The following is a 27,458-nucleotide window of genomic DNA, read 5'->3' on the forward strand; positions in this document are numbered from 1 at the left end:
CGCAACGACAACGAATCAGGGCTTACATGGCAACTGCTTTACAAGGTTTGTACTGTTTGCTAATGATTGCCCACTTCAACCTGCAACTCCTGCATGTCACACAGCAGCACAAAGCCACAATACCCAGAAGGCAAACTGCAAATATTCACCCCAGTGTACTTAGCAATATCCAGCATTGATTCTGATTAAAGTGCACTCAGTGGTTATAAGGATTTAATTGAAGTCAGTACAGGGATGCACATTTTCAGAACATGTAAGGTAGCCAAGGAAATTTTTAATAAAAAATATAATCAGAAGAGCACATTTGTGTGCTATCTTTTTCACATAGATCAGGTAGAAACAAGTTTTAAAGATGAAAACGAACTGTTGGTCATGCTTTTCAAGAGTTTAGGAAAGTGTTTGTGTAAAATTTGGGGTACACCAAATACAATTTTTAGCAGAATTGATTTTTTTCTTAGCCCAGATAATAAATGTCTAGTTTGGACTGTCCATGTGCACACAGATCCCAAATTAAATTCTTTCAGAGGCTGCCACGTTTAGCAAAAGAGGGGGAAGTGAGAATGAGACAACACCAGAGCTCTTTCTATACAACTGCAGCCAAGTTGCCTAAAAACTCAGCTTGGCCAATTCTCTGTGGCTAATTGTTTGAGCTGTGGCAGGACCCAGAAGCTTGGCCACAAAGAACACGCTGCAGTGGCCTCCTCTATGCCTAGGGTCTGCACAGCCAAGTGCTGCCAGCTCTGTCTCCATTATGCCCCCTCAAAGCCCACACTACCTGCATGGACATGTTCCTAACAACCAAAACAGGATTCCCCACCCCGGGCGCTCCTTTAAAGCAGTATCCAACCAGAGCACGCATTTGTCTCAGGAGCCAAAGTCCACATCCCACAAGGTGCTTCCCAAGGTCCCGTCCTCCCAGCTCTGTTCTCCAGTGCAGCCTCCTGATGATGTAGTTCCACCCCAACCTTTGACCCCACCTCTCAGGCAGGTCATGGGTCAGACGCTCGGGACCCTGTCCCTCGGCAAGAGTTGGACTGATTCTGGCTTGTTTGGAGCATCTGGTGCGTTGGCCAATGTATGGCAGCTAGCCCGCGCTGTTGCACTCTACCTCTCCATAAGTAAAATAACTCGTCTGTGTATAAAATATAAAGGAACTACATAAACAGTGCCACCACCTGGGCGCGAGATGGGGCCGGGTGAAGTCGCGGGTGGGTCCCTAACACACGACCCTACCCCCTCTCTCCTTACAGGTGGCCAACCTGCTGCGCCTCTTCCAGATCCCCCAAATCAGCTACGCCTCCACCAGCGCCAAACTCAGTGACAAGTCACGCTATGATTACTTCGCCCGGACCGTGCCCCCAGACTTCTACCAGGCCAAGGCCATGGCCGAGATCCTCCGTTTCTTTAACTGGACTTACGTGTCCACCGTGGCCTCCGAGGGTGACTACGGAGAGACTGGCATTGAAGCATTCGAGCAGGAGGCGCGCCTACGCAACATCTGCATCGCCACAGCCGAGAAGGTGGGACGCTCCAACATCCGCAAGTCCTATGACAGCGTGGTGCGGGAGCTGCTGCTCAAGCCCAGCGCTCGTGTGGTAGTCCTCTTCATGCGCAGTGACGACTCGCGGGAGCTCATCGCTGCTGCCAGCCGCGCCAACGCCTCCTTCACCTGGGTGGCCAGCGATGGCTGGGGCGCGCAGGAGAGCATCGTCAAAGGCAGCGAGCACGTGGCCGACGGCGCCATCACGCTGGAGCTGGCCTCGCAGCCTGTGCGCCAGTTCGACCGCTACTTCCAGAGCCTCACGCCCTACAACAACCACCGCAACCCCTGGTTCCGGGACTTCTGGGAGCAGAAGTTCCAGTGCAGCCTCCAGGGCAAGCACAACCACAGGCGCGCCTGCGACAAGCACCTGGCCATCGACAGCAGCAACTACGAGCAGGAATCCAAGATCATGTTTGTAGTGAATGCAGTGTATGCCATGGCGCACGCGCTGCACAAGATGCAGCGCACATTGTGTCCCAACACGACCAAGCTCTGTGACGCCATGAAGATCTTGGACGGGAAGAAGCTGTACAAGGACTACTTGCTGAAAATCAACTTCACAGGTAAGCGTGGGGTCTTGGGGTGGGCGGCACCAACAGGTGCACTCAGACCAGAATCAGGTACTTGTGCCCCTGCCGCAAGTGCTTAAATCAGAACCGAAGAAATGGGGCCGGACAGCTTAGAGGCACTAGGAAGGCCTGTTGGTGTTCTAGCTCATTTCTTAAGGAACAGTAACTTTTGCACTACAGGATAAGGAAGGACCCCAGGCTGGGCTGGTGGCTCCAATGCGGAGGCTGTGAGGTGGAACCAGACCGCATTTGCTTTCTTTCTGTTGTCAGCCACAAGGCAGGGCACAGGAGATGTAGGTATTTACTCTTCAGTGGAAACTGGCAGCTCTGTAAGAAGCTTCCAGGTTTCTTGTGGGTGATCTGAACCAAAGACTTTCATATCAATGAGGACATCCACATCACGGTGACCTCCCACCTCTGAGCTCAGTTGTTTATTTCTTCTGCTAAATAAAAACATTTCCCTATGGGTTTTAAGAATTGTAGGGTTTTGCCAATTATGTTATGCTATGAGCCTGAGTATAAGCAAAATGGAGACAGATTTGAACACTGGTGAATGTGCATGGGTGCGTTCAAAAAGTGGCTGTTTCTGCCTCCTCGTTTGTTTTGAAGTGTGGTCTGAATCTCTAAATACAGTACTTTGTTTTAATGGCACACGTGGTAGCAATGCAGTAGGGTCCTGGTTTGGGACACTCCAGGTTAATCCTCACGCATAACGTGAAAGCAGTGCTACTGGGCACAAGAGATTCTGATTCCAAACAACACACACCGCTAACACTCTTCCATTGGTCTAAATGCTGATCAAGTTCTCATCTGTGGTCGGCTTCAGTGAATGTGTCCCCCAACCTCTGAAAGCGCCTGTGCTTCAACGGGCAGCTCTTGGTCCTCAGCGGAGGCCTTCGAACTGCAAATGCTCCACTGAATCATCAGCGATGGAGATAGGGCCCCACGGCAACAGTTCTTGTCCCAGAATTCTCACCCCTTGAAATAAGTACAGACATTTCCACTATGTATTTTTAGGTATTATTCTTTTTTCTTCTTTGTCCTAAGAGACAATGTAAGTAGTGGAAATCAGTTAAATCAAGATTCCACCATCTCCACCACCACCACCACTTATCTGATGGGGACTCACCTCTGCCGTTAGAATGACTACTTACAATGGTAAACAGTCAACTCTTTCTGTGCCTCACATTCCTAAAGGTGGGTTTCATGTAAAATAAATAAATAAATAAATAAATAAATAAATAAATAAATAAATAAGTAGTTTATTAGCATTTATCTCACAATGCCACATCAGCTCCTACTGACATCTCCAGGAAATAGGAATGGGCCCTCGAGTCCACTAAAAAAGGATATCTTTACTCTAGAAATAAATGAACTCTCAGGCATCCATAAATAGCATCTACAATACAATTAATTCTGGAAGATGAATAAGATACTTCAGCTTGCACTCTCCCCCTCCAGACTACCTTTAGAGTTATCATCAATCTTTATTCACGACATGCATTGATTAGCTTTGTTATTCTGATTTTGTCCTCACTGCTTAGCATGTAAATATACAGATACACAAAATAAGAGGACCCAGATTTCACACAGCCACCATAAAAAAAGGTATTCATATGACCAAAACTTTTGCCTGGTCCCACTGCTTGGGTCCAGGCAAGGACAAGGGCAGAAATAAAGTTCTTATTCAAATAAACAGAACAATAGTGCCTCCTTCTAGTCTGTCCTTGGCAGTCACTGGCTCCGATCCAATGGCTCAGTATATGCAGGTCCTATCTCATAGGACAATTCTCACTTTCTCAATTTGTCAGACATTAGGAAGAAGAGCAGACTTTAGACCACAGAAAGGACAGCAAATGTAGACCAGCCACAAGGCACAGATGCTCAGTAAGGAGAACTGGACAAGAAAACACATTTCTGTGAGAAGATACTAAGAAGCAAATTAGCAAATATTAAATTAAAAATAAATCAAAGAACAAACACAACATCTAGAACTTCACTAAGAGAAACATACAAAATAGAATGTACAGAATGCTGATTTGAGTGTACAATAACCTGCGTCTGACTAAATAAGTGCCTAATTTTAACTTGAAATAGGGAAAGATTATAAGCCTGAGTGTCACGTTACTGCCCTAAGACGAAAAAATAAATACCAAGCATTTCTTTTCCTAATTAGCTACTGCATAGCATGTTTGTTTTATTTTTTCTGAAATAGTATTTCTGCTTTTCTAACTTGAATAGTGAGGCAATGAACTAAACCCAGTAGTTCAATCTGCTCAATTAAGTTGGAAAAAAAAAAAAATCCTCTTCCAGCCAGCTGCTTGTACCAAACGCATTTACTTCAAGATCCTTCTCAAAAGCAAAAGGGGCAGCCAATTCCCTCTGGCCCTTACAGGATGAAAGAGTGGGCCTTCTGAGAATTTTAACTATGTCCATTAAACAATCCCTTGGTGCTTTGTGCATCCCTACCAGCTGATTCCAGCGCTAGCCGACAGGAATCTCATTGGAACCTAATTCATTTTGTTAGATGTTTTCAGGACTCTGCCTTGTGAAAATTATTTCAAAGTGGTGAGTTCTTCTGGCACTGGATGTACCCACACACATCTCTAGGACATGAGGACCCACAAGTGAACAAGACTACTCCACAGAGTGTCCACTGGTCTCTAACCACCATATGAGTCTGAGAAGCAGGACCCAGGGGAGCTACAATAGTAAGGTGTTGCTCTGGCATCTTCTATCTTGGCGTTGGTTTGGGCCTGGGAGATTATTCTGCATCATATTTCTGGAACAGATGTAAAGTCCCTGAACAAAATCTTATTCCAGGACTTGCAAGCAGAAAACTCCCTGCCACAGCTGGACAGGTGGCTCCCAGAGTAGCTGACAGCTTTTGTTAGTTTGTTTCCTTGCTTGAGTATGTGCTTCACTTTGCTTCCTTTTTATTCACCTCTTGGTACCAGGTCAGACACCAAGTGCCTGGTGGAGATGGTCCAGCCTGATTCTGGTGTTTCCAATTCTCCACACGTACAAGAAAAGCTGCAGACAGAAGGCAGGCAGTGCAACCTCACCGCCCCACTCACCAGTGCATCAGACTCAAGCAATAGGAACAAGATCTGCCCATGGCTGGGGCTGTCATCACAGAGCCCAGGCCAGAAAGGGCAGATTTTCTGGGACATTGCACTTGCCCCTCTTGAAAAGTACAGGGCCATCCAAGGTACAGCGAGGAAGCCAAAATGGTAATGGCCACATCTTCCCATGAATGGGCTTTGAAGTTCCTGAAAGAGCAAACTGCTCTTGATCTTGCTTCCTCCCCTGGAACACTTGTAGTTCCCACAAATGCTCAGAAACTTGTTCCAGCACCCGCTGATCAAAAGCTTCTCCAGAACATCAAGATAAATATCCTGCTCTCCTTTCTTCCCTATTCTCTCTGGCCAGCTTCCTGGGGTCACAAGAGTAAGATTTCAATCCCCCATGGGCACCGCTAATGTGGCTGCTGCTTTGTGCACCAGGCATCTGCATTTGGTGCCTTGGGACCTTGAGAAACGATTCCCCTTCAAGGGTCACGCAGTGGGGATAGGGAGGCACTAGGAACCTGAGTTCCACCTTGGCCTCTGCTCTCAGCTGCTGCTGTGCTTTGTGGGTATTACGGTTGTCACTGCAGTTTCTATCACCTCGGGATTCTTAATTTATGACAGAGCATGCTGTCTAAAGTAGGAGACATCATCCTCAGTGAAGTGTGGAAGAAATGGATTCTGCCACCTTGCGCAATGAGGAAAGTATCAAAAACACACCATTTATCCTCTGTTTTCAGATGTTAGAGACCGTGTTGTGTTGCTAGGAAGCACACTTGCAACAATACCTGGGTACTGTGCAAAAAAAAGTTGGAGCATCTTTTAGTCATTGGAAATCATTTTGCTCTATGTTCTGACATTTCAGACACTTTTCATTATTCTACAACAAATGGCCTAAAGGTTTCTGATCTCTGGAAACTTCTCCACCTTGAATTGGAAACACAGTATTTCAATTTTAATTTACCTTTGGACTACTGCTCATCTTTAGAAGGACTCTAGAAGCCAACCTAGAGAAGGGAAGGATGTTTAGCAGGTTCAGGAAGACATTCCTGATCTGGGTGTAATCCCATACTGCAATAGAGGACCTTTCTCCAAAAAAAATTCCTAATGTAAAGGATCAGGTTGTCATTCAGTGGGGGCAGGGAAAGGCGTCAGAGCTGAGTGGGAAGCTGGCAAGCCCCACCTGCACATCTGAGCAGTGACTACCACTGCGGACCACTGCGGATGGCTAAGGATGCTGGTGGGACACCCTGAGAGGGCAACTGAGAGGACCAGCTGAGAGCTCAGGTTGGGCCATCCTCTCACCTCCCTCTTACGTGAAACATTCAACAAGTGTCACTCGATGTAACACAGCTGGAGAGGCTACTCAGCCACTTTCCATTCCCTCCCAGATGCATGTCATTGCACCTGGAGCATGGAAGTTTATCACCATGAGAGCAAAAGGTTTCATTTCACTACAAAAAATAAATGACGATTTGTTAAGTTGGCAGAGTATCTAGAAGTTAACAGTACTGCAAAATAGTCCATTATTTACCTCTTAAAAATGCCCACAATTTTATAGTAGAGCTCACCATATCTTTTTAATATTTTTTTTTAATTGGAAAGACAGATATACAAAGAGAAGGAGATACACACAGAGGAAAATCTTCCATCTACTGGACCACTTCCCAAGTGTCCGCAATGGCCAGAGATTAGCCTATCCAAAGCCAGGAGGCAGGAACCTCCTCCAGGTCTCCCTTGAGGGTACAGGAACCCAAGGCCCTGGGCCCTTCTCTACTGCCTTCCCATGCCACAAGTAGGGAGCTGGATGGGAAGCAGAGCACCCACATGGGATTCCGCACAAGGCAAGGAGTTAACCACTAGGCTGTCACGCCGAGCCCCAACCATATATTAAATATGCAAAATAACACCTGAGTTACAACTGATGTAGATATTATTTACTTCTCTTTTATAGATTTATGTGAAATCAAAGGAGTTCAAAGCCTATCTCCAATTTGCAAAGTTTAGTGGCCTATAAAGCCAACGTTAACTCTGTCCCCTAATTTACTTCTTATTTTCCCCTACCACTTCTTAAGGAAAAAACAGTATCAGGAGTGTATAGAACAAAAATGAGTGTGGTCCATTAGTGATCTGACTCTGCTTCTTTGTGCAGTTGCAGTCACCATAAACAAGTGTCCCCAGACGCCCATGGCCCAGATTTCTCAGTTCTTATTCATCATTCTAACAGAGTCTTCAATAAAGGATAACTCATAGCAAAGACGTCCGATGACATATTTCACTTCTTTCTCAGAGAGCTTCAAATTACACTAGATCAATGTCCACAATACCATACTGTGATTTCCAAGAATCAATAGACGGTTGGGGGGAAAAAAAGCCATCAGGCAACACGTCACCATGTCTTGAGTGCTGTTTCAGACCACTTTTTTCTTCCATTACACCCCATCTGAAGCCAAGTTAAGTACAAAACTCAGTTCATAGTACATTAAAGCAAGAAAGGAGTGGTGGGCATTGTCACAGTGGGTAAGACGCCACCCACCTCCCACATCCCATGGGACCGTGTACTTCCAGTGCCAGCTTCCTCCTCATGTGTATCCTGGGCAATCAGAAGTGATGGCTCAGGTACTTAGGCCCCCACCCCCCCATGTGTGAGACCCAGACTGGATTCCTGGCTCCTGGCTTAGGTCTGGCCCATTCTTGGCTATTGTACGCTTTTGGGAACTGAACAAATGGGTGAGAGAGCTCACTTGTGCAGTTTCTATTTCTATAAAACTTAAAAATATCACAAATACCTTCACAGATTAGGACTATGAAAGTATTCTGTATCACAAAGTGTGTCTCATAGGGTTTTCGACCATCGGTCATCACAGGACGGCAAAACCAGGGTTAGTAGTGACATCTCTGTCCCTAAAGTGGTTAGGAGTCTAATAAAATCCTAAACCTTGATTAGCTCGGTTTTAGTAAGAGAAGAGAACCAAGAAAAGCTACCAATTCACAGTCACCAAAGAGCAAGCCTTTGGACAGTGCTGACATTGCATCATCTCCACTTCTACACTGTAGACAGTAAAATATAAATGTAGTATTTGTAAATGCAAAATAAGAACACCGGTGTCCAGGCACGGCTTCCTTCACTGACTCAGCCTACTCAAACTCTCCTCAAGACGCACCCTGAGGCTAACTTCCACTCATTTCAATTTCTCCCTTTCCAGTGGGAAATGTAATGCATTCCTTTTCCTCCTCTTGCTTTGGGAGTATCTTTCGAGACTGCACTGATCCAACACTAGACAGTATGCAAAGGGAAAGAAAAGGACACTTTGTTTCATTTTCCTTGGAAATACTGCATCACCATCCTCTAATATTATAGAAATATTTCTGCTTCCAATGGTCACTGTCCAAAGGGAAGTAGGATTAATTAGTTTGACTACAAAACTGGGAAAAACCAAAGGCTAGGGTTCCAGCCTTCTTCTCTTGACTTGGTCTGTAGTTTACATTTATTCAGCTAGCTACTCAACCAGAGATTGAGTTAATTCATGAGACTCCCCGAGTAGGCCAGCTCATCTCTTCTGATCAAGTCCTGACCCATCGTGTGGCGAGGAGTCTGTTTTCTCGTCTTGTGCTGCATGGCCCTGCACAAGAAAAGCTCGGCCTGTCAGTGGCTCAAATGGAGACACTGCTGGAAGTGCAGACTCCTCAGGTCCCAGTGAGGGCAGTGTCCATGTGTGTGCACCTGGTCACTGACTGCTTGGGAACTCTCCTGTCACTGAGCTCAGGCAAATGCAGTTCCGCACATGAAAACTCAAGGGATGGGAGAGACTAAGGCACTCACCCGAGAGCAACAGGTGTCCCCTCGAGGAACAGAATCCACAGATCATTAGCCCCTGATTTGTCCCCTCAGCATCCAAGGAAGTAGGCAGTATGGCAATTCCTGTCTGACCATCCTACCACATGTGATTGGAGACAGAGCCATCCAACTGAGACTTTAAATCAGTAAAGCTCATATTTGCCCTGATGTCCCTCAGTCTGCATCGCCTGAGGACTGAGGTGGACTCCACAGTCAATCCAGTACCCATCTGCCCATGTTGTAAAACACAGCAGACATGTTGAGTGACAGAGTTTGCAGATCTCACATCCTGTCCTTACCTTGCATACAGTTAATATGCTGCTGTTTCTGGAAGGATCTGAGATGCTAACTGTATAGAGAAGGTTAACATTCATTCCACTCACACAGTGAAGACCTCCTGAAGGGAACAACATTAGAGGTAGGCTGACAGGGGCTGCTGTTGTGGCACGGGGAGCTAATCCACTATCGGAGAGCATCCCTGGCTACTCAGTTTCCCACCCAGTTCCCTCCTAAGTGGCCTGAGAGAGAGGCAGAGAATGGTCCAAGCACCTGGGCCTCTGCCACTCAGAAGGAAGATCCAGGAGAAGTGTTTGCCTCTTGGCTTCAGCCTAACCCAGTCCTGGCCCTTGTGGCCACTTGGGGGAATAAACCAGTGGATGGAAAATGTCTCTCTCTCTCTCTCTCTCTTGCTTTTTCGTTCTCTCACTCTGTGTATATGTGTGTGTAAACTAAATCAACAGATCTTTTTAAAAAAGAGAGGCAGAGATGCTGAAGAACCATGGGAACTGCATGTAGCCATTCAGCACTGACTGAGGCCCTGCCCTCTCCTACAGCAGCCCTGCCACTAGACCCCAGGGATCACACAGTGAAGCCTGACAAAGGGCCCACGCTGCCACTGCCTTATTTTTCGCCAAGAAACATGTTCCACACAGATCCATGCAGGCAAATAAAGCAAGCCAAGTGAGTGCACGTGCATGTCTTATGGCCAACACATGTACATGCATTGCTGTTAGGTGTGAAATGTTCAGAAGAAAACTCGCTGGCAGCTGGGTCCGTGAGCACACGTGAAGCAGGTGAGGGAGGAAGCAAGTGGGAATTCAGAAGGGAGCCTTCTCAACAAGGGAGCAACAAGGCTGCGGCTGGAGGGGAAATGAGAGACCAAGATGGGGTGATGGAGTTAACGTGGGAGGTCAGGAAGACTATGAGCTCCAATCTTGCAGTCTTGGAAGGGTGTTGGCATTCACTCTGAGATGGGAGGACAACAGGAGGCTCTGAGAGGCAGCAGGAACAAATCAAAGGGTTATCCCCAGACACATCATTTGTTTCTGGTTATGCATCCAAAGAGCTAATCAAAAAGCCCAAAGAGCCCTAACAATTGTACCATCCTAATTCATGGCTGCCATGAAGGTTTTTGGCCATTAAACTTCTAGAGAGTCAGCCATTTGTTATGCCTCCTTGATTCCTGCCTAGTGCCAACCCCAGTCCTCTCTGTGCTGAGCTGCCAATGAAGCCCAGGTGAAGTGAACTCATTTAACTCTACCAAAACATCCTCTTTATCCTCATTAAAACACTAGACACAAGTACTTACCAAAATAATGTGTTGATTTTGGACACTCTCCATCCAGACTTTCTACCATACAACTGTTGAATCTTGCCTCAAGAAAAACCAGAAATCACCAAGTGAGGTTTGCGTCTCCCTGCATGTCATGATCCGGGTAGGATCTTCTCTGTGTCTTCCCCACAGCACTCCGTCACCAAGCTAACTGTGTGACTTGAAGCAATCCTTGCTCTGTCTTTTGCACATCCTGTGCATAACAGAAATAGTAAAGTGGCCTACTTCTGTCCCCACAATAATGCATTATTAATGACAGGACCATCGGGGAATATTATGGACTTCAGTGGTCAATGTGTTAAGTCATTCCCACAATAATTATTGAAGCATTTTTCTCATGTCAAACACAAAAAGGGACAGAGAAAACAGTTGCTGAGGAGACAAGCCTCAAACAATCAGACCCCAGGGAAAAGCAAGCACAGTGGCATGCCGGGAGGGTAAGAGTGGCAGGGAACGTCAAAAAGTTCATATAAAAGTGGCACTGACAGATTAGTTTGTTTTAGGGCAGACTCCTGTAAGAGGTCTTCCTTGAACTATCCCTCTTAAGAGGAGCTTGCGGGATAAATCAAGTTAAAATTGGGCTGACATTTACATAAATATAATACACAGAATACTTTCATAAGCCCCACAACTAGCAGTATGGAATTTTTTGTTCATCTCCTACTCTCTGGTTTGTGATATATTTGTGTTTTAAAAATGTGTTTTGGTTTTTGGCTATGTTAGTTTGTTTTTATTTTTGTTTTTTATTTTCATTTCCAAAGAAACCACACAGATTTCTGCCCCAGAAGGTTTATTCAATCTCAGCCCTTGTCAAAAATGTCAAAAAATTATAAAATTCTGCTCAATTTTGCTAAAGACAGAAAATATTGAAAGCTATTATACAATCATACTCATCATTAACATTTAACATTTGGAAACCTGATAAGCACCAACTTTGTTTTCAAGAATAAAAGGCATTAATCAATCTGAAATGGAAAGATGCAACACTGCAGAAATTAATGAGCAGTTATTGATTTATTCTGAACAAAGTAATGTTGATGTATTCTATGTTTTGGGGAGTTTCAGACTTTTCATTTTTGTCACTGAACATGAAAAGATACTTTTCTTGGTTCCTCCAATTATGAAACAGCTCATACAACGTGCTGACTGAAAACATTCCCTCTCTAAGTTTGAGAACATCTTCTTTCCTGGAGTGAGTCTTCGTGTAACGACTTGGTTACAGAAGGTGACTCAAGGTAACTGGCATATAATCCCATGTGGTGATATAAATGAAATAAACTGGACCGAGAACTGGAAAATACAAAGTCTGCCCTAAATGGTGACGTCAACTAGAAACTCACTAAAACCCATGGGCTTCATTTAAGTCATATATCAAATTAGAGAGTATTTCCAGGGAAAAAGGATCCTATGCTTTTCCTCAATTTTATTATTTTCTTGTGATAGGCACACACACAGAGCACATAAGATACACCCATTACAATAGTTCCTTTTTTAAAAATGGAATCATCATGGAATAGTTTCTTCTAACTTTTTATTCATTCTCTTTTCATTTTTAATTGAGATACAGAGAGTCAAAGAGAGCTATTCCATCCTTCAAGCCCCTCAGCAGCCAAGACTAGACCTGCCCTAAGTTAGGTGTCCAGAACTCAAGCCAGGCTTCCCAGGTCCAAGGCCTCCCCCTGAGCCTCCAAAGGCTCAGCTTAGCAGGAGCCTGTTGTGGCAGCAGGGCCAGGACTCAGACCTGCCGTCCAGTACAAGACGCAGACAACCCAACTGCATCAAACACCTGCCCCCTGGTCCATGGAATAGTTTCTGCATTTTATCTTTCAGAGACACTAAAACAATAGATCACTTCCCTCATGTCATTCAATTTTATTTAGTCAATACTGTTGCTTGTCCTGAGGGATCATCTTTAATTGAAATGACCCAGAGTGTCATTTTCCCTTTTCCTTTGGCGTTCAGTAAAATCATCAAAACATCTATTTTCCTGTGAATTTCCCCATAAGGGAGCCATCAGATAAAAAGCAGGGCGGAGGAGGGCAGGAACTAACAGCAACTCATTTCAGACATAAAGCCTCATTTACGGTGCATCAGGTGCCATGCTATTGCTTCACAAGCCAACATTAGAGTACAAGTTCATGATGAGCGACAACAATAAAGGTTTGCTGGAGGACTGGAAAAGAACATTTAGTTTTATGTCTTTCCGAATTTTTTTTCAGATTGCTAATATAAAGAATCAACTTTTGAACTTGAAGTCAGTTTTATCCCAGTCCTAAAAGAAGCTTTATTGTTCAATGACCCCATGACCATTTTTGTTTCTCTGTCCTGTAATGTCTTCTGGTAATGGGTCCACTCACCTGGAATGTCACCTCCGGGGACAGTCAAGGTTGACAGAGATGCAGCAAGCAGTTTGCACAATCCTCACCTCTCAGACACATCCATGATAAGCATCCCCACACCCCAAGCCCTAAACCACACTCTTGACCCTTCCAAAACAACCTGTGTTGGCAGAATCTGAAGGGCCTTCAGAAATTACCCAGAGCGTTCAAGCATTTCTTAAACAGTACTATATTAAGAATGATAGTGTTAAAAACTGGCAAAAGTAGAGTGCCTTTGATTCAATAGGGAGCCCCAACCACCAACCTCCTTCCTATTCCCCCTTTAGAGACCCCTACATGTGCTTGTTCTTTGAGAAAATGGGGCACATTTCTAGCCACCTAAGAGAAAATTCATGTAATACACTAATAATCAATTTATATATAAGTTGTAAGATAGAGAATTCTCAGCTTACATACTTTGAAAGATTTATTTTTTAATTTTTATTGTAAAATCAGATATACAGAGAGGAGGAGAGATGCAAAGCCAGGAGCCTCTTTCGAGTCTCCCACGCAGGTACAGGGACCCAAGGTTTTGGGCCATCCTCTACTGTTTTCCCAGGCCACAAGCAAGGAGCTGGATGGGAAGCAGGGCCACTGGGATTAGAACCAGTGGGCCATATGGGATCCGGGGTGCATGCAAGATGAGGACTTTAACTGCCTTTAAAAAGACTAGCAAAGTTAGAATCTAGAACAAAAAATTTTACCCATTCTACCCCCACTGAATGAAGGTATGAGCAATTGTATGTCGTCATCAGAATCATGCCACTGCAGTATATTATTATTTTTTTCATTTTTTATTATTTCATTTTATGACATAGTTTCATAGGCTCCGGGATTACTGCAGTACATTATTAACTTCAAATGTTGTATTTTAATGATTTGCACCATTTTGATTAGTGAAAAATATTAAAACTGCTAGTAATGTCTATGATCATGAGACAAGAATCCTGGGAATGCTCTTCTGTGTTGAGGAATGTGAGACCCTGAGTTAACTGGATTCTGATGGCACAGACGGACACGGAACAAATCTGTGCACCTGCGCAAAGGGACCATGCATGCAGACAATAAACATCTGCTGGGAGGATGGGGAAGCCTTGCAGTGTGTGGACAGACACATCAGCATTTGCTTCTGATGCTTGTCAACTGTGTGCTAACTCAAAAAGTGAGTTGAGTGCCAGAACTTAACATCTACTCTCCATGGAAAAGTGACTGCGGGAGTTTTCGGGTTCCGAGCACACAGAGCTCAGGGGGTTCAGAACCTACCCGAATCTGATTCTGAAGGAACTCCCAGAGAGGGTGGGGCTGCACAGGAAACGGGGGCTGCCAGGATGCTCCTCAGAGCATCTGCAGGGATAGACAGGGGGCTGCATCTCTGCATGCAAACTCCAGGTGGGAAAAAATGGTATATTCAGGAAGAGAAGACCAGGAGTGAAAATGACAGACTGGTAGGCACAACGCTTGTTAGGGAGCAAAGAGGTTGGGGAACTACTTCTCAACCATTGGGAACCATTGGGAAGCTGTTCAATGGGCACATAAATGTGTTCATAGCAACACAAGCCTCTTCTAAAATGAGCCGATCTACATGGACCGTTGTCTGTACATTTTTATTTTCCTTCGATGGCACCATGTGGAGAAACCAAAATCTAACCCCAGTGCCTCTCATCACTAAAAAGGAGGTCTGGTTACCCCACAATCCCAAGATTGTTTTTATTTCTCTCCTAATTTAAAAGCACAACAGAAAAATAAATTGTATTGTGTTTCAAGTAACAAAATCTGTACTCATTTGCAAAATGTGCAAAAATCTCCTTGAAAACTAATTAGCCAGATAAAAGGTCCGTATCAAGCTTTAAGCAGATATTGTCTCTGAAGACCTCACTTGGTAATTAATGAGTTTTTCTCAGAGTTTCTGAAACACTTTTCCAGCTTCATGGTCTTTAGAAAGGAAATATCTTGGGCATCCTCCAAAATATCTTAATCTCTCAATCTACTTAGAATAGAGTCAAGTACTTCAAGGAAGTGGAGTTGAATGTTTTTACAATGAGGCCTATCTAATTCTCATCACTTAGTTATTGACCTCAAGGCTCAGATAACAAGATGAATTTCTAATCAACCTCATTTTTAAAGCATTGTTAACATTAGAGTGGCCATTTCTTTGGGGTCTGCTTAGCATTTTGGTTTGGTTGAAATCAAAGAAATGAAACAGCTCAAGGCTGGCACTGAATAAAGCCGGACAGTGAACACGTGTTCCTGGTCACAGTGTTAACAGAGGGCTCTTTGGTCTACAGTGAAGTTTAGACGGATTTGTATGGAAATGTCTTGGCAGCCAGAACTCTTAGGTGACATCATCTGTCAAATGATCATGTTAATTTCATTTCTCTGCTAAGAAAAATATTTTGGTAATTCAAGGCCTCCGAAGAGAGTGATATTTTATCAGCTAGAACCCTAGTCAAGCATAACTTGGTGAGATGAGGGTCATGAAGAAATGATCTTCAACAGGACCTAAAGGAATCGACACACAAGATGAGGGAGAGACAGCAGCCTTACCCACTAAACCATTCTCCTTGGCTTTGTAAGTAGGGCTCACCTTCCCCTAATTTTCCAAAATCACATTTTGGTAAAGCTCATAGGAAGGATGACCATACCTTGATCAAAAGATGCATCCAGGAGGCCCAGCCCTAGTGGCTAAAGTCCTCACCTTGCACATGCCGGGATCTGATATGGGCTCCAGTTCATGTCAGGTGGCCCCACTTCCCATCCACTTATGTGTCCTGGGAAAGCAGAGGAGGATGGCCCAAAGTCTTGGGACCCTGCCAAGCTCAACTCTGGCCATTGCGGCCATTTGGGGAGTGAACCAGCAGATGAAAGATCTTTCTCCCCATCTCTCTATAAATCTGCCTCACACACACACACACACACACACACACACACACACTCAGATACACACAGGAATAGACATTTGCCACAGCATTTCCAATGTTACCAGCTTCCTGCTACTGCACTCTACGTAAGAGACCTGGACTGAAGTCCAGCCTCTGGCTTCAGGCTCCTGCGTGGATCATTGCAGAAATTCAAAGAATGAACCAGTGGACAGGGGCTCTGTGTGTGTAGGGGGGAGGTGTGGGTGTGTGTCTGCCTTTCAGATACATTTAATCATATTTTCTAAAAAGATGTGCCTAGATAACACCGATTCCTTCTGAAGCCTATGGCTACCAGCTAACACCCTAAATTGTATGGCCATGTCACTGTCAGTGTCCTTACCTCCTTGGCCATCAGTCTGTACTAGTGACAGCTTTGAAAAGTCTTTTTAAAAAAACCACTCTTTAGAAATAAGTGTCATAGGAATGGCTTTGTGGTATGGCAGGTAAAGCCACTTCCTGTGGTACTGGCATCCCATGTGAGCATTGATTCAACTCCCAGCTGCACTTCCAGACCCCTGTTAATGTGCCTGGAAAAGCTGCATAAGGTGGCTCAATGGCTTGGACCACTCCACCCAAACAGGAGACCTGGCTGAAGCTCCTGACTCCTGCCTTCCGCCTGGCCCAGCCCTGAGTGTTGCAGCAGTCTGGGCATCGAACCAGCAGATAATAGGTCTCTCCCTGTGTCATTCTCTCGGGCTCTCCCTCTCTTTCTGAAGTTCAAAATAAACACAGAAATAATAATAATAAAAAACACATAGTAAGGATAAAGTTTCAAAGTAAAAATAAAGTTCAAGAAAACTACAAGTATATGATAGGGCAAATGCTGTCAGAAGAAATACACCCGAGAGACCTGACACAATGGCCAGGTGGCTAAAGTCCTCACCTTGCACGCGCTGGCATCTCAGATGGGTGCCTATTCATGACCTTGCTGCCACAGTTCCCATCCAGCTCCCTGTCTGTGGCCAAGGAAAGCAGTCGAGGATGGCCCAAAGCCTTGGGACCCTGCACCCATGTGGGAGACCTGGAAGAAGCTCCTGGCTCCTGACTTCAGATCAGTTCAGCTCTATTCATTGCTGCCACTTGGAGAGTGAACCAGCGGATAGACGATCTTTGTGGCTCTCTTTCTGTAAATCTGACTTTCCAATAAAAATAAAATACACTTTAAAGAAGAAAGAAAAGAAACACAGCTGAGGGCTTGGAAGTCGCTCACCCAACACTACTTGAAATGACACTTTCTTCCCCATCCCTTAGCATTTAAGAGTATCACCCTAGCACAGCTGAAGAGGGTCGACATTTTTAATTACAGTTTTCCTTTGAATGTAGGCTCCCTTGCTATGTTTACCAAGCAGCTAGTAGCCCTGAGGGTGGAGTTAGGCTCTTTAAAGTCATGTTTTAATCTCTTCTGTAATTGCGATTTGATTGCTGGTGTAAATTACCTAGTGGGGTTGCCACCTTCAGCGCCAGCCATTTCCCAGAGCGCATAATTCTGAATTAAAAGGCTGATACCCATCCAAAAGTTCCTCAGAATGCTTCATGTGCTTGGTGAATTATGCATTAAACAGAATTCTTTAAAAAGAAGGCAAGAGAATCTTTAGATGTGAGCCAGGATTTTTCATCATATTATGGACTATTAATTTTTAGACCCTTTTAGAGGAGGTTTCTTGAAATTTGTGTTCAATTTAGGACTTATTGCTGATCTTTCTCTAACCTTTATATTTTATTTGAACATCATCATATGTCACCCTGAAGGTGGCAGGTTCTGGCAGAAACCTGGTGGTTAATTTCCTGGGGTGGTAGGAACAGTGGAGAGAACAGCTTGCAGCAAGCACGCCATCTGCTGGATAGCATGTGTATCTGCTTCGGAGCCAGCCTTCCCAGCAAAGTGCCTTAGGAACCTCTGGAAGCCAAAATCCCACTAGGGAGCCCACCATGCCCAAATGCCGCCATCCTGTTTTGATGATTTAGCAACCCCAATAAAAAATAGCCTTTGGTTAGTATGATTAATTTTAAGTCATATTCTATATCAGTGTGAAACACTACAGATCGCTGGGAAAAATAAACATAGTTCTCCCACACCTAAGGCAAAAGGAAGTAGGGGTGGTTAGGTTTCCAGCATCAAATAGACACATGATTTCTGGTGGAAAGTCTTTTCAGTCCATGTAATTGCATGTTAATATGTTCTCCTCTTTTTTCCTGTACATAAAAGCACTTTGAAGTGCAAGCATTCCTGCACCTTATAGATAATCACCTCAGAGATTAGTTGAAAATAGCCTTCTTGGGCCAGGCGCAGTGGCCTAGAGGCTAAAGTCCTTGCCTTGAACACACCAGGATTCCATATGGGCGCCGGTTCTAATCCCGGCAGTTCCACTTCCCATCCAGCTCCCTGCTTGTGGCCTGGGAAAGCAGTCGAGGACGGCCCAAAGCTTTGGGACCCTGCACCCGTGTGGGAGACCCGGAAGAGGTTCCTGGATCCTGACTTTGTATTGACTCAGCACCAGCCATTGCGGACACTTGGGGAGTGAATCATTGGAAGGAAGATCTTCCTCTCTGTCTCTCCTCTTCTATTTATATCTGACTTTGCGATAAAAATAAATAAATCTTTATAAAAAAGAAAAAAGAAAAGAAGCCTTCCAGTCTAATGCTGTGACTTCTGAGTGAGAAGAACCTGCACGACCTGTGTTCCAGAGCACATGTAAACCAGCAGTGTCTCCCAGAAGCCACGATTAAAGTCCCTCTGGAGTTCCAGTTCAGGAAACCTCTTCACAAGCAAACCTACTGCCACCTCACATTATGGGAGGAAACAGTGCCAAGCGAGGCAACGATCCTGTGCAGTGAGTAGAAGGACTCGGTTTCCATCACAGACAGGCCAGCACTAAGGTGATGTGATTCTTTCACATACTGATGTGTGCATGGCCAAGCCCCAAAAGGAGGTCCCATAACCTTCAGCAGTCTGTTGGAAGGGAAGTACTTTCCAGCCCAGAGGACACATTGTGTCACAGAGAGTGTGGCATTTGTGGGGTGAGTGGGCACTCATGGGCCCTTCTATGCGTCAAGCACTGATAAAGAACACAGATGCCCGTCTCAGCTTTTCGGAACGGCCGCCTTTGGGGGCAGGATTTGAGTGCCTGCGTTCCAGCGGCCCCTAAATGAGATACCGTTACAAATCAGCAGCATATTCAGGTCAACGACAAAGATCAACATCACTTAGACAACAAAGGGAAAGAGGTTAACAACAGATCCCTGAGTGGCTCCGATACTTAGGGAGAACATAAAGAAGTTCTTAGCCAAAGACAGTTGCTACGGGAAAACGAAACTAAACAAACAAAAACCCCACATAAACTTATCTTCTTACTTTAGTGTTTTATTCCAATTTGAAACAGTGCCCTGAGGAAATAAAGCTTATTGAAATATAGATTAGATGTAACTTCACGCATCCCAGTCAGCCAGTGACTGCCACGATAGTCTAACAGTCCTGAACAGCTTAGTCCAGGGAACCTAAATGCTTCCTGTGTCTTTCAGGCTCTCTCTCTGGGACTGACATTAAATCAGAAAAGGACACATTAGCAAAAGCTAAGCAAAGCCACCGTCCCCAACACCTATGCTCTATTCTGTTCCGGACTTCGTGGAGGGTGTGTGGTGGGGGAACTCACTGCTCTCTTTTGACTCTCAGAGAAGTGGATCAAACCAATCTTGCTCGCGTATGAGTTGAACTCACACTACAGCTCGAGCGCTCCGCCCAGGTCCCTCCTCCTGTCCATCATATTTCAGTAATGTTCTTCAGTAAGCTACTGTGGGCCACTTTTTCGATTCCCCATTACTTGGGCTGGAGGTCTGTACAAGGAATAGGCAATGCTTCCTGGATTTTCTGAGCCTCATCAGGATTCAACTTCTATCTTATAAGGCTTTTGAATTGAGTTGCGTATCCACTCAGCACAAACTTTCATTAGGCCCTGTGCCTATACCCTGAGGCTAGAATGTGACCAAGTCTACCTTCAGTGAGTCAGAATCTACCAGAGAAAACAGGCAATGATAGAGGGGTGACAAATATGATCCCTTGGCTACAACTCAGCACCCGCTTCCTCATGCCCCTCAGGCATCCACAGCCTCTCTCCTCTTCACACACCCAATCTTCCTCAATCTTACAGTGCCTCACCTGTCCTCCTCCCTCCTCACCGGCTCTTCTCTGACAGCCTGTCCAGTGTCCACCTGGAAGGACACCCCGAGATCTGCTCCAGCCTGCTATGGGCGTGCCTTCCTCCCAGCAGCTGACACAGCGTGCCATCCATACAATAAGCATACCACTCCCTCACTTCCACCCCTAGCCTTTCAGCTGATACCTATATTTGCATTTGTAATGACTTCTGCAATCTCATCTTAGATATTTTAGAAGGACCTGAAGGTTAGCATTCCATCTGGATTCTTATTTCCATCTTTTTAGCTCTCTCTTCACCTGTCTGCCTTCCAAATCTCACCCCCATCCCCACATAAAGAAAACATCAACAGTTCCCCTTCTTGTCTTCCTCATTTGCATTAATGATGTCATCTATAGAAATAAAATCTATGTAAATATAACCCTGAATTTGTCCCTGCTGTTTCTTTGCCATGCCCATTCTGAGCCCTTCAGATCACTCCTCTCCCAACATCCATCCCCATCCCTCCAGTCTTGGAAACACCAGCCTATGCTTTCCCTTGTCTCCATACCTAGGCTCCCAGAGTTCAGGCTCCACAAAGTAATAAGATTGGGCCATTAAGATGCAAATTTATTCATATTCTGCATACTTCTCATTGATAGGAACTAATATTGAAACAGAGATTCCTTAAGACCAGGCATGCTCTACTTTCTTGCCAGCCGCTGCAGTTTCGCCTCTTGCTCCCCCGTCCCCTGATCCCCCATGCATCAGCTACTGCTCAGATACACCAAGCATGTTTCCCTGCTAGAGAGTCTGTATCTGTTGTTCTTCCGCTCTAAACTATTCTTACTCCAGAACGTCGAGTGACTGGTTCTTTCTTAAGCTCAGTGCCAGCATTTTCTCCCTAAACACGCCTCTGTGACCCCCATCAGAAGAAGCCTTCTAATCACTGGCACCCAGCCTTCCCTACACCACTGCCTTCTTTTAGCTTCTGTCGTAGGATTTAGCACAATTTGAACTTGTTTGTCTAGGTTTTTGTTGGTGGTCTAGTAGACTAATCCCTGTGAAGCTAAGGGTAGAGGTGGGTTGTTTACATTTAGTCCTAGTGTCTGCCAAGCACTGGATAAGCAAGTAAATGAACTGAGATTAGAATTGAGGAGTGTGAGGAAACAAAAGAATGTCACTGACCCTAATTTTGGAGGGTCAGCAAAAATAACACACACCTTGAGACATACCTAAGAAGCAGTGGAGAACACAGAGATCCAGGCAAAAGGATTCAGATATGCAAAAGAATAGGAGCAACACAACACATCACTTTGAAGGAATGGGAAACCGTTCAGGTCTCCCAGAGCCCAGGGCTCGGAAGGGTGAACCGGGGTCAGAGTAGTAGGTCCACATTCTGGGGAGAAGGAAGAAAGCCGGGATAGTCAAACCTTTGTGAGAAAACTGAAAGAATCCCCATCCCAAAGATGCCAAGCCTGTTGAGTTTGAGCTCCTTTTGCAGAAGACACAGGCTACTGAAGGGTTTTGATCAAGCAAATGATATCGTAGATGTCATTTTAGGAAAACTGTTCTGACTGCAGTTTGGAGAACAGGTTGGGAGACAAAGTTTTGAGGAAGTTCTCAGGCTTAAAATAGCTCATTGGCTAGAAATCTATAAACACGGTTGTTGTGGCTTGCATTAGTAAAGAGAGTAACAGATCTACCTCAGTGGGTTGCTGCTAACAGTGAAAGAATGAACATGTGTGAATAAGGGAAGATTAACAAAACACAGGCCCTCTAGTTTCCCAACCTCCCCCCTTTATGCTAATTAATAAGATGCAATTCTTTTTAATTGCTCACAATTAAAATTTACAAATATGATCTCAAGAAAAAAGCTCACAAGGATGGTCTAAGAAGTTATCATCTGAGTTGAGAAGCTCAGAGCAATAGTAATGTATCCAGAAGCCATTGAAGCCACAGCCACAGCAACCTGCTGTGCAGGCTAGAGACACAAAGGGAATTCGGATCTACTGAAGTGGAGCATGCAATACAAGCTAAGATAAACTACACACACGCCGAGCCTCCTGCCCTCCACATTGGCCCGGCCACAGACCAGAGCATTTCTTCTGATCTACATCATTGCTTTCCAAGGTGACAGCAGGGAAACAAAGTGCTTCTACAGAAATCCTCAAATCCCATCATGAAGGTGTTCCTGTCTCGCTTGAAAGACATCCTCTGCTTGTCATAATGGTCCATAAGGAACTAATACACTCACTCTGTGTCAACTCTCAATAAGGACACCATTGTCAATAAGAACAGACTTTCACAGGTTACAGCAGAAGAGATGATATACGGCACAGTCTAATCCAGAGCAGCTTGTCAAGTAGATGCATCTACAGCTGCAACCATAAATCCAGCCTATGATTCCTTCCTCATCTGAGTAAGAGAAGGAAGTGTTGAAAAGAAATGAGTGGTGTTTGTTCACTCTTAGCCCTAGCAGGGCTGCTATTTACAAGAAAAGGCACACTTAGACCAGGTGTCTTAATCCAGCATCTGCCTGTTTGGTCATTTCCCAGCAGCATCCAGCATTCCAGAAAGTAAACGCAATAATTAACAATGAAAGAGGAAGATACAGATCAACCCAAGCACACGGAAGATCCAAGCACACGCTGTGGATCACAGGCTTCTCTTCTGGGCCCCCAAATTCCTGCCCTTGCATCAGACCTCCTGTTTGGAACAGGACAAAGAAGCCTTTGAATGTCCCCTAGGCCTCATCCAATAACGCCCTGCCCCACCCCAAGCACCTGTCTCAGGTATCCTGCTAGCTGTGTTTGCTATAAAATGAACCCCCTGGAGCCCATTCCAACAGCTCCAACTACTGAACTTGAAAGAGTGCCTCACTTTACACTGCAATTATCACAGCCAGGGATGCATATACCATTTGCTCAATTCATTGGATGGAAATTTTTTTTAAAGAGAGAAAGAGCGAGTTGTCATTGTTTGTATGTCTTTATACACATGGGGGAATCAGTCAATCTTAGGAAAAATTAGTTTTTCACCTTTCCCCCTTTATTCTGCTGCACAGCTTTCACAAATGCCTCTCTTCTCAAATCACACATTATCAAAGGAAGCTTTGAAAAGAAAGATTTCACATTCATTCCAATTGCTACCTTAAAAACGTTATTGCTCGTGCTTCCAACAAGCTGCCATATAGTGCTTTCAAGAAGAACAATCATACATCCCAAAAGCTACAAAAGAAGTGCTCCAGGGACAATTATGAAACTAAAGAAAATGATTGATAACTGACCACTGTAACCGCAGCAATCAGAGATGGAGAGGCTGCTTGTAGCTAATGCTCTGCTTCCCAGCAGGCCCAGGGGCACAAACACATCACAATGGGCTGAACTCAACAATGCAATTTCTGCAGCCCAGTTACTCGAGGGCATTTGACCCAAGACGTGTATAATGTTCCAGCCCATGAATGCCTGAATCACAAACCATTTCCACCTCTTTCCAAAGTCATTCATTACCAGTTCCAAAATGGAAAGCACTTGCTATAGTGAAAATATGAAGGCACTCCAAAAGGTTTGTGGAAAAAGTGGAATTAAAACAGAAGTTTATTCTGTTGCAAAAAAGTTTTGAAACTCATGCATGCACAGGATCTTCTAGAAAGTTCCAAGAAATAAATTTTACGACACACAAAAAAACCTATATATAAATATCAAAATGTTTTGCAAATGGGCTAGCACTGTGGCACAGCACATAAAGCATTCCATGTGGGTGCCCACTCATGTCTCAGCGGCTCCACTTCTGACCCAGCAATGAAGTGGGGAAAGAGGCATCAGATGGTTCCAGTGTTTGAGCCCCTGCCCTGGCGTTGCAGCCATCGGGGAGAGAAGCAACAGATGGAAGAAGATACTCTCTGTTTCTGTCTCCCATTGTATTTTTGTGTAGTTCTTTCAAATAAATAAACACATTTCTAAAAATTGCACCAAAATAAATTTATTTAATTCTACTTCCCCATCAGTTTTTATATTTAAAAACTCCCAACTCTGCATGTGGTACTGAGAGCATTAGAATCAAATGAGACAATATAGATACACAGGAATGGAATCCAGCAAATTCTAGGTGAGCCCGGAGACGGGAATGATTCCCTGCTGCTCCCATACATATTATTCAAATAAATCAATCTTTTTAGAAAAATATACTCTCCATACCCTTCCAAAAATTACCTATCCCCACATAATTATATTAAATTGTTAAACTTAAAGCCTGAATGTGAGTTGGTGCTATGGCCTTGATCTGTGGTCCATTTGGGTGCTGGTAATCCTGGATGCTCCACTTCCAATCCAGCTACACGCCTGAGAAAGCAGTGGAGGATGCCCCAAGGACTTGAGCCCCTGCACCCACCTGGGGGGACACAGAAGAAGCTCTGGCTTCTGCTCGGATCAGCTCAGTTAGTAAACCAGTGGATTGGGTGAGTTCCCTTTCTGTTTCTCCTTCTCCCTCTGTAACACTGACAGATTTATTTATCTGCTTTGAAAAGCAGTTACAGAAAAAGGGAAAGACGGAGATCTCCCCAGATGGCCGCAACAGCCATTACTGGGCTGTATTGAAGCTCAAAGCTTTATGCAAGGTGGGTGCAGGGCCCCAGATGCTCGTTGTTGCCTTCCATTGCTTTTCCCAGGCCATTAGCAGGGAGGTGGATCAGCAGTGCAACTGCCAGACTATGAGCCGTAACTTACAGGAGATACAGTGACAAATTTACACAATTATGGTCTCTACAACCAATTATCCTTTTCTGCAGGTGAGTCCAAATGTAAGAGAGATTAGACCTATACCACAAGGAGAGGATGTTAGTATTTTGGAAAAGCACACCAGTAGGCAAAACCAAACATGCCATGGTGAGCAGTCATACCATGGGGCAATAGGCCAGAATTGGCCACCACAGAAGGACAGGGCACACCCTGTAATGGGCATGAGGGTCCCACTTCACAGGGTTTAGGGAGTGGACAAGGAGGTGCTGTTGTTACCTCTCAGTCATTATTGTTAAATGGATAGCAGTAATGAACATATTAATGTGGGTTTCTGAAATAAATGCAGCAGGTACTATGAACACAGTTCTTTATACAAACTATTTACTTCCAGATGATTTTCAAATTTTTAGATAGAGGGTTTTAAGTATTAACTCCACATAAACCATGCTCCTTCATAGCTCTATGACCATGGTTTAAAGCACCATGCAGTAACAGAACACTACCTATTATATTCCTAAGAACTATAGCAACTTGTCCTCAGACAAGTCCTCTGGGATCTTTCACATGTCTGTTCTTGAGGAAGGCAATATATGTGGCTCCTAGTGCTTTGGTGAGAGGTGGTTTGTCTGGAGTCTACATCTGGAATGGGTATTAGGAACAGAAAGGTATGCTGAGAAGAGAACGGGAAGGCAGGTGTGTATGGGAAGAAGGAAGAGGAAGAAACACCAGCACGACTGTGTCTACCTCATCGGCACAGCCCTGGTTGGATGATGGTAGGTGAACGCCACACTTCTCATACGCACATCTAAATGCTAACTCACTCCAGCTGGTTCACAGGTGACTGGGAGTGAGGGTCTGGATGTTAACAATGCCACAACCCCTGCTTTATGAGTAAGAAATGCATCTCTAAAGGGCAGTTGTGTGTGTTTGTGTGTGTGTGTACTTCCAAGGATGTCCATGCTATGCTATGCACAGCACACGTGCAGTCTGCCTAAACAAAACCCAGGACACCGAATCCCAAGAGAGCACTTCTGTACTCACCAACATATTGGCACGCCTTTATCTCTGTGCACCAAAATAAACTTGGCTTTTAATTCCATTTTTCCACAAATTTTTTGAAGTACTTTGTGTATAACTGTTCTGCTTAAGAGCCATGTTCAGCACTATAAGCAAGTTAATTAAGTTAACTGAAGCTAGCTTATTAGCTGAACACAACTGGTAAAGGAGTGGAAATAAGTCTCAAATGAGCAAAACTGATTTCTGGAGCTCACCAATTGATAGAATTGAGGAATATTTCTTACAGGGGAAAACTAACCCCTATGGTATCCTCAGCACTATGATTTTTAGAGTAATTCACAGTGGAAATATGGCATAGAGGGGAATATTTCTAAATTACAACCTTAAGAAAGGGATGTTTCTTAATGATTTCTGGTTATATAATAACCCTTTGGGATGATGGGATTTGGAATTTCCTGGCCATGTATGAATATACTTGTGACCTGACAAGCCACTTGAAATCCATGGTTCCTTAACGCAGCTCCTCTCTGAAGACAAAAGACTAACCTATGCTACGGTGGCTTAGGAAACCCTGACAACTTAACAATACAGCACCCGGCTGGCAGGAGAAGTAATTTATTTTCCCTTGTATTCTTTTTACATGACACTACACAGGGAGTCAAATGCAAGTACACGCATGAGTAAGGCAAGAGAATGGAAATTAATTTGTTTAACCTACAGTAATTGCAGATACTGCATGCTCAGCTGTGTGCTTATCTTTAGAAAGTTCATCCTCACAGGCTGAATACAATTTTTGCTAGTTGGCTTTTCACAGAGAGAAGTCTACTGCTTGCTTAAAAAGGGGAAAGCTCATTTCATTAAGCATTCTTATTCCTGTGATTGCATTCTAAGAATGTTAGCCCTGCTACCGAATTTCCAACCCTGGTTTTTTTTTTTATTTAATTTTAATTAATTATTTTTTTTCCTGATTTCAACTGCTGCCTTTACGCTAACATTCCTGAATGGGGTTTTCCCAGACATTTACAGCTCGCTGTCTTCTTGTGCCAGCTCTCAGGCACAGCAGGTGGAGAAGCCGTTTAAAGACAGAGCAACTGGAAGGTGGTGACTGCCTTTTTCAAAAGTCACAGACACATATTCCCAGCCAGCTTTGTTTTAGGGATAGCATTGTTTTTTCCTCTTCTTTCTCTTTTTGAATCTCTGCTCCACTACATAACTCTGTCACATTAAAAACCATGAGGATAAATTACATTTGTCTTCAAAATTCACAATTTCCATCACACAATTAAAAACCTGGGGTGAGTGTGGCAGAGTGACATAGCGTGCCTGGACCCTCAGGGCTGTGCTGGAGATGGTAAGGGAGGAATAAACGTCCTGCAGAGACCCCACTCGACACGGCCTTGCTGAGTGGGCTCCACGAGGTGCCTGTGTGGCTCCTAACCCTGCTGCAGGCGCTACGTGGCTGCTTTCCTTGGAAGTCATTATGGAGGTGATTCCAGCCGGGTGATGAGGTAAAAAAGGAGAAACCCTGCAGAACTGAGGAAAAGGGGAGGTGGTCCTGTGCTGAAGGAGGAGCTAGGAGCCACAGGTCTGGACAGTGCTCTTGGGGAACAGGAAAGCGGAGGGCCTGGAGAAGGGAGAGCTGGACG

The 27,458-nt window shown here is 44.5% G+C and overlaps 1 protein-coding gene across 2 annotated transcripts in view; it reads left to right on the forward strand.

The window, feature by feature from the left end:
* The window catches only part of GRM3 (glutamate metabotropic receptor 3), a 70,968-nt gene that overhangs the window by 15,876 nt on the left and 27,634 nt on the right, over positions 1–27,458 (forward strand). For both annotated transcript variants that reach the window (XM_004582272.2, XM_036493656.2), the window contains exon 2: positions 1,251–2,106. In XM_004582272.2, coding sequence (XP_004582329.2) covers positions 1,251–2,106 — 856 coding nt within the window. The remainder of the gene's footprint in view (positions 1–1,250; positions 2,107–27,458) is intronic.

This window comes from Ochotona princeps, chromosome 20, assembly GCF_030435755.1.
Source record: "Ochotona princeps isolate mOchPri1 chromosome 20, mOchPri1.hap1, whole genome shotgun sequence".
NCBI classification, from domain to species: domain Eukaryota; kingdom Metazoa; phylum Chordata; class Mammalia; order Lagomorpha; family Ochotonidae; genus Ochotona; species Ochotona princeps.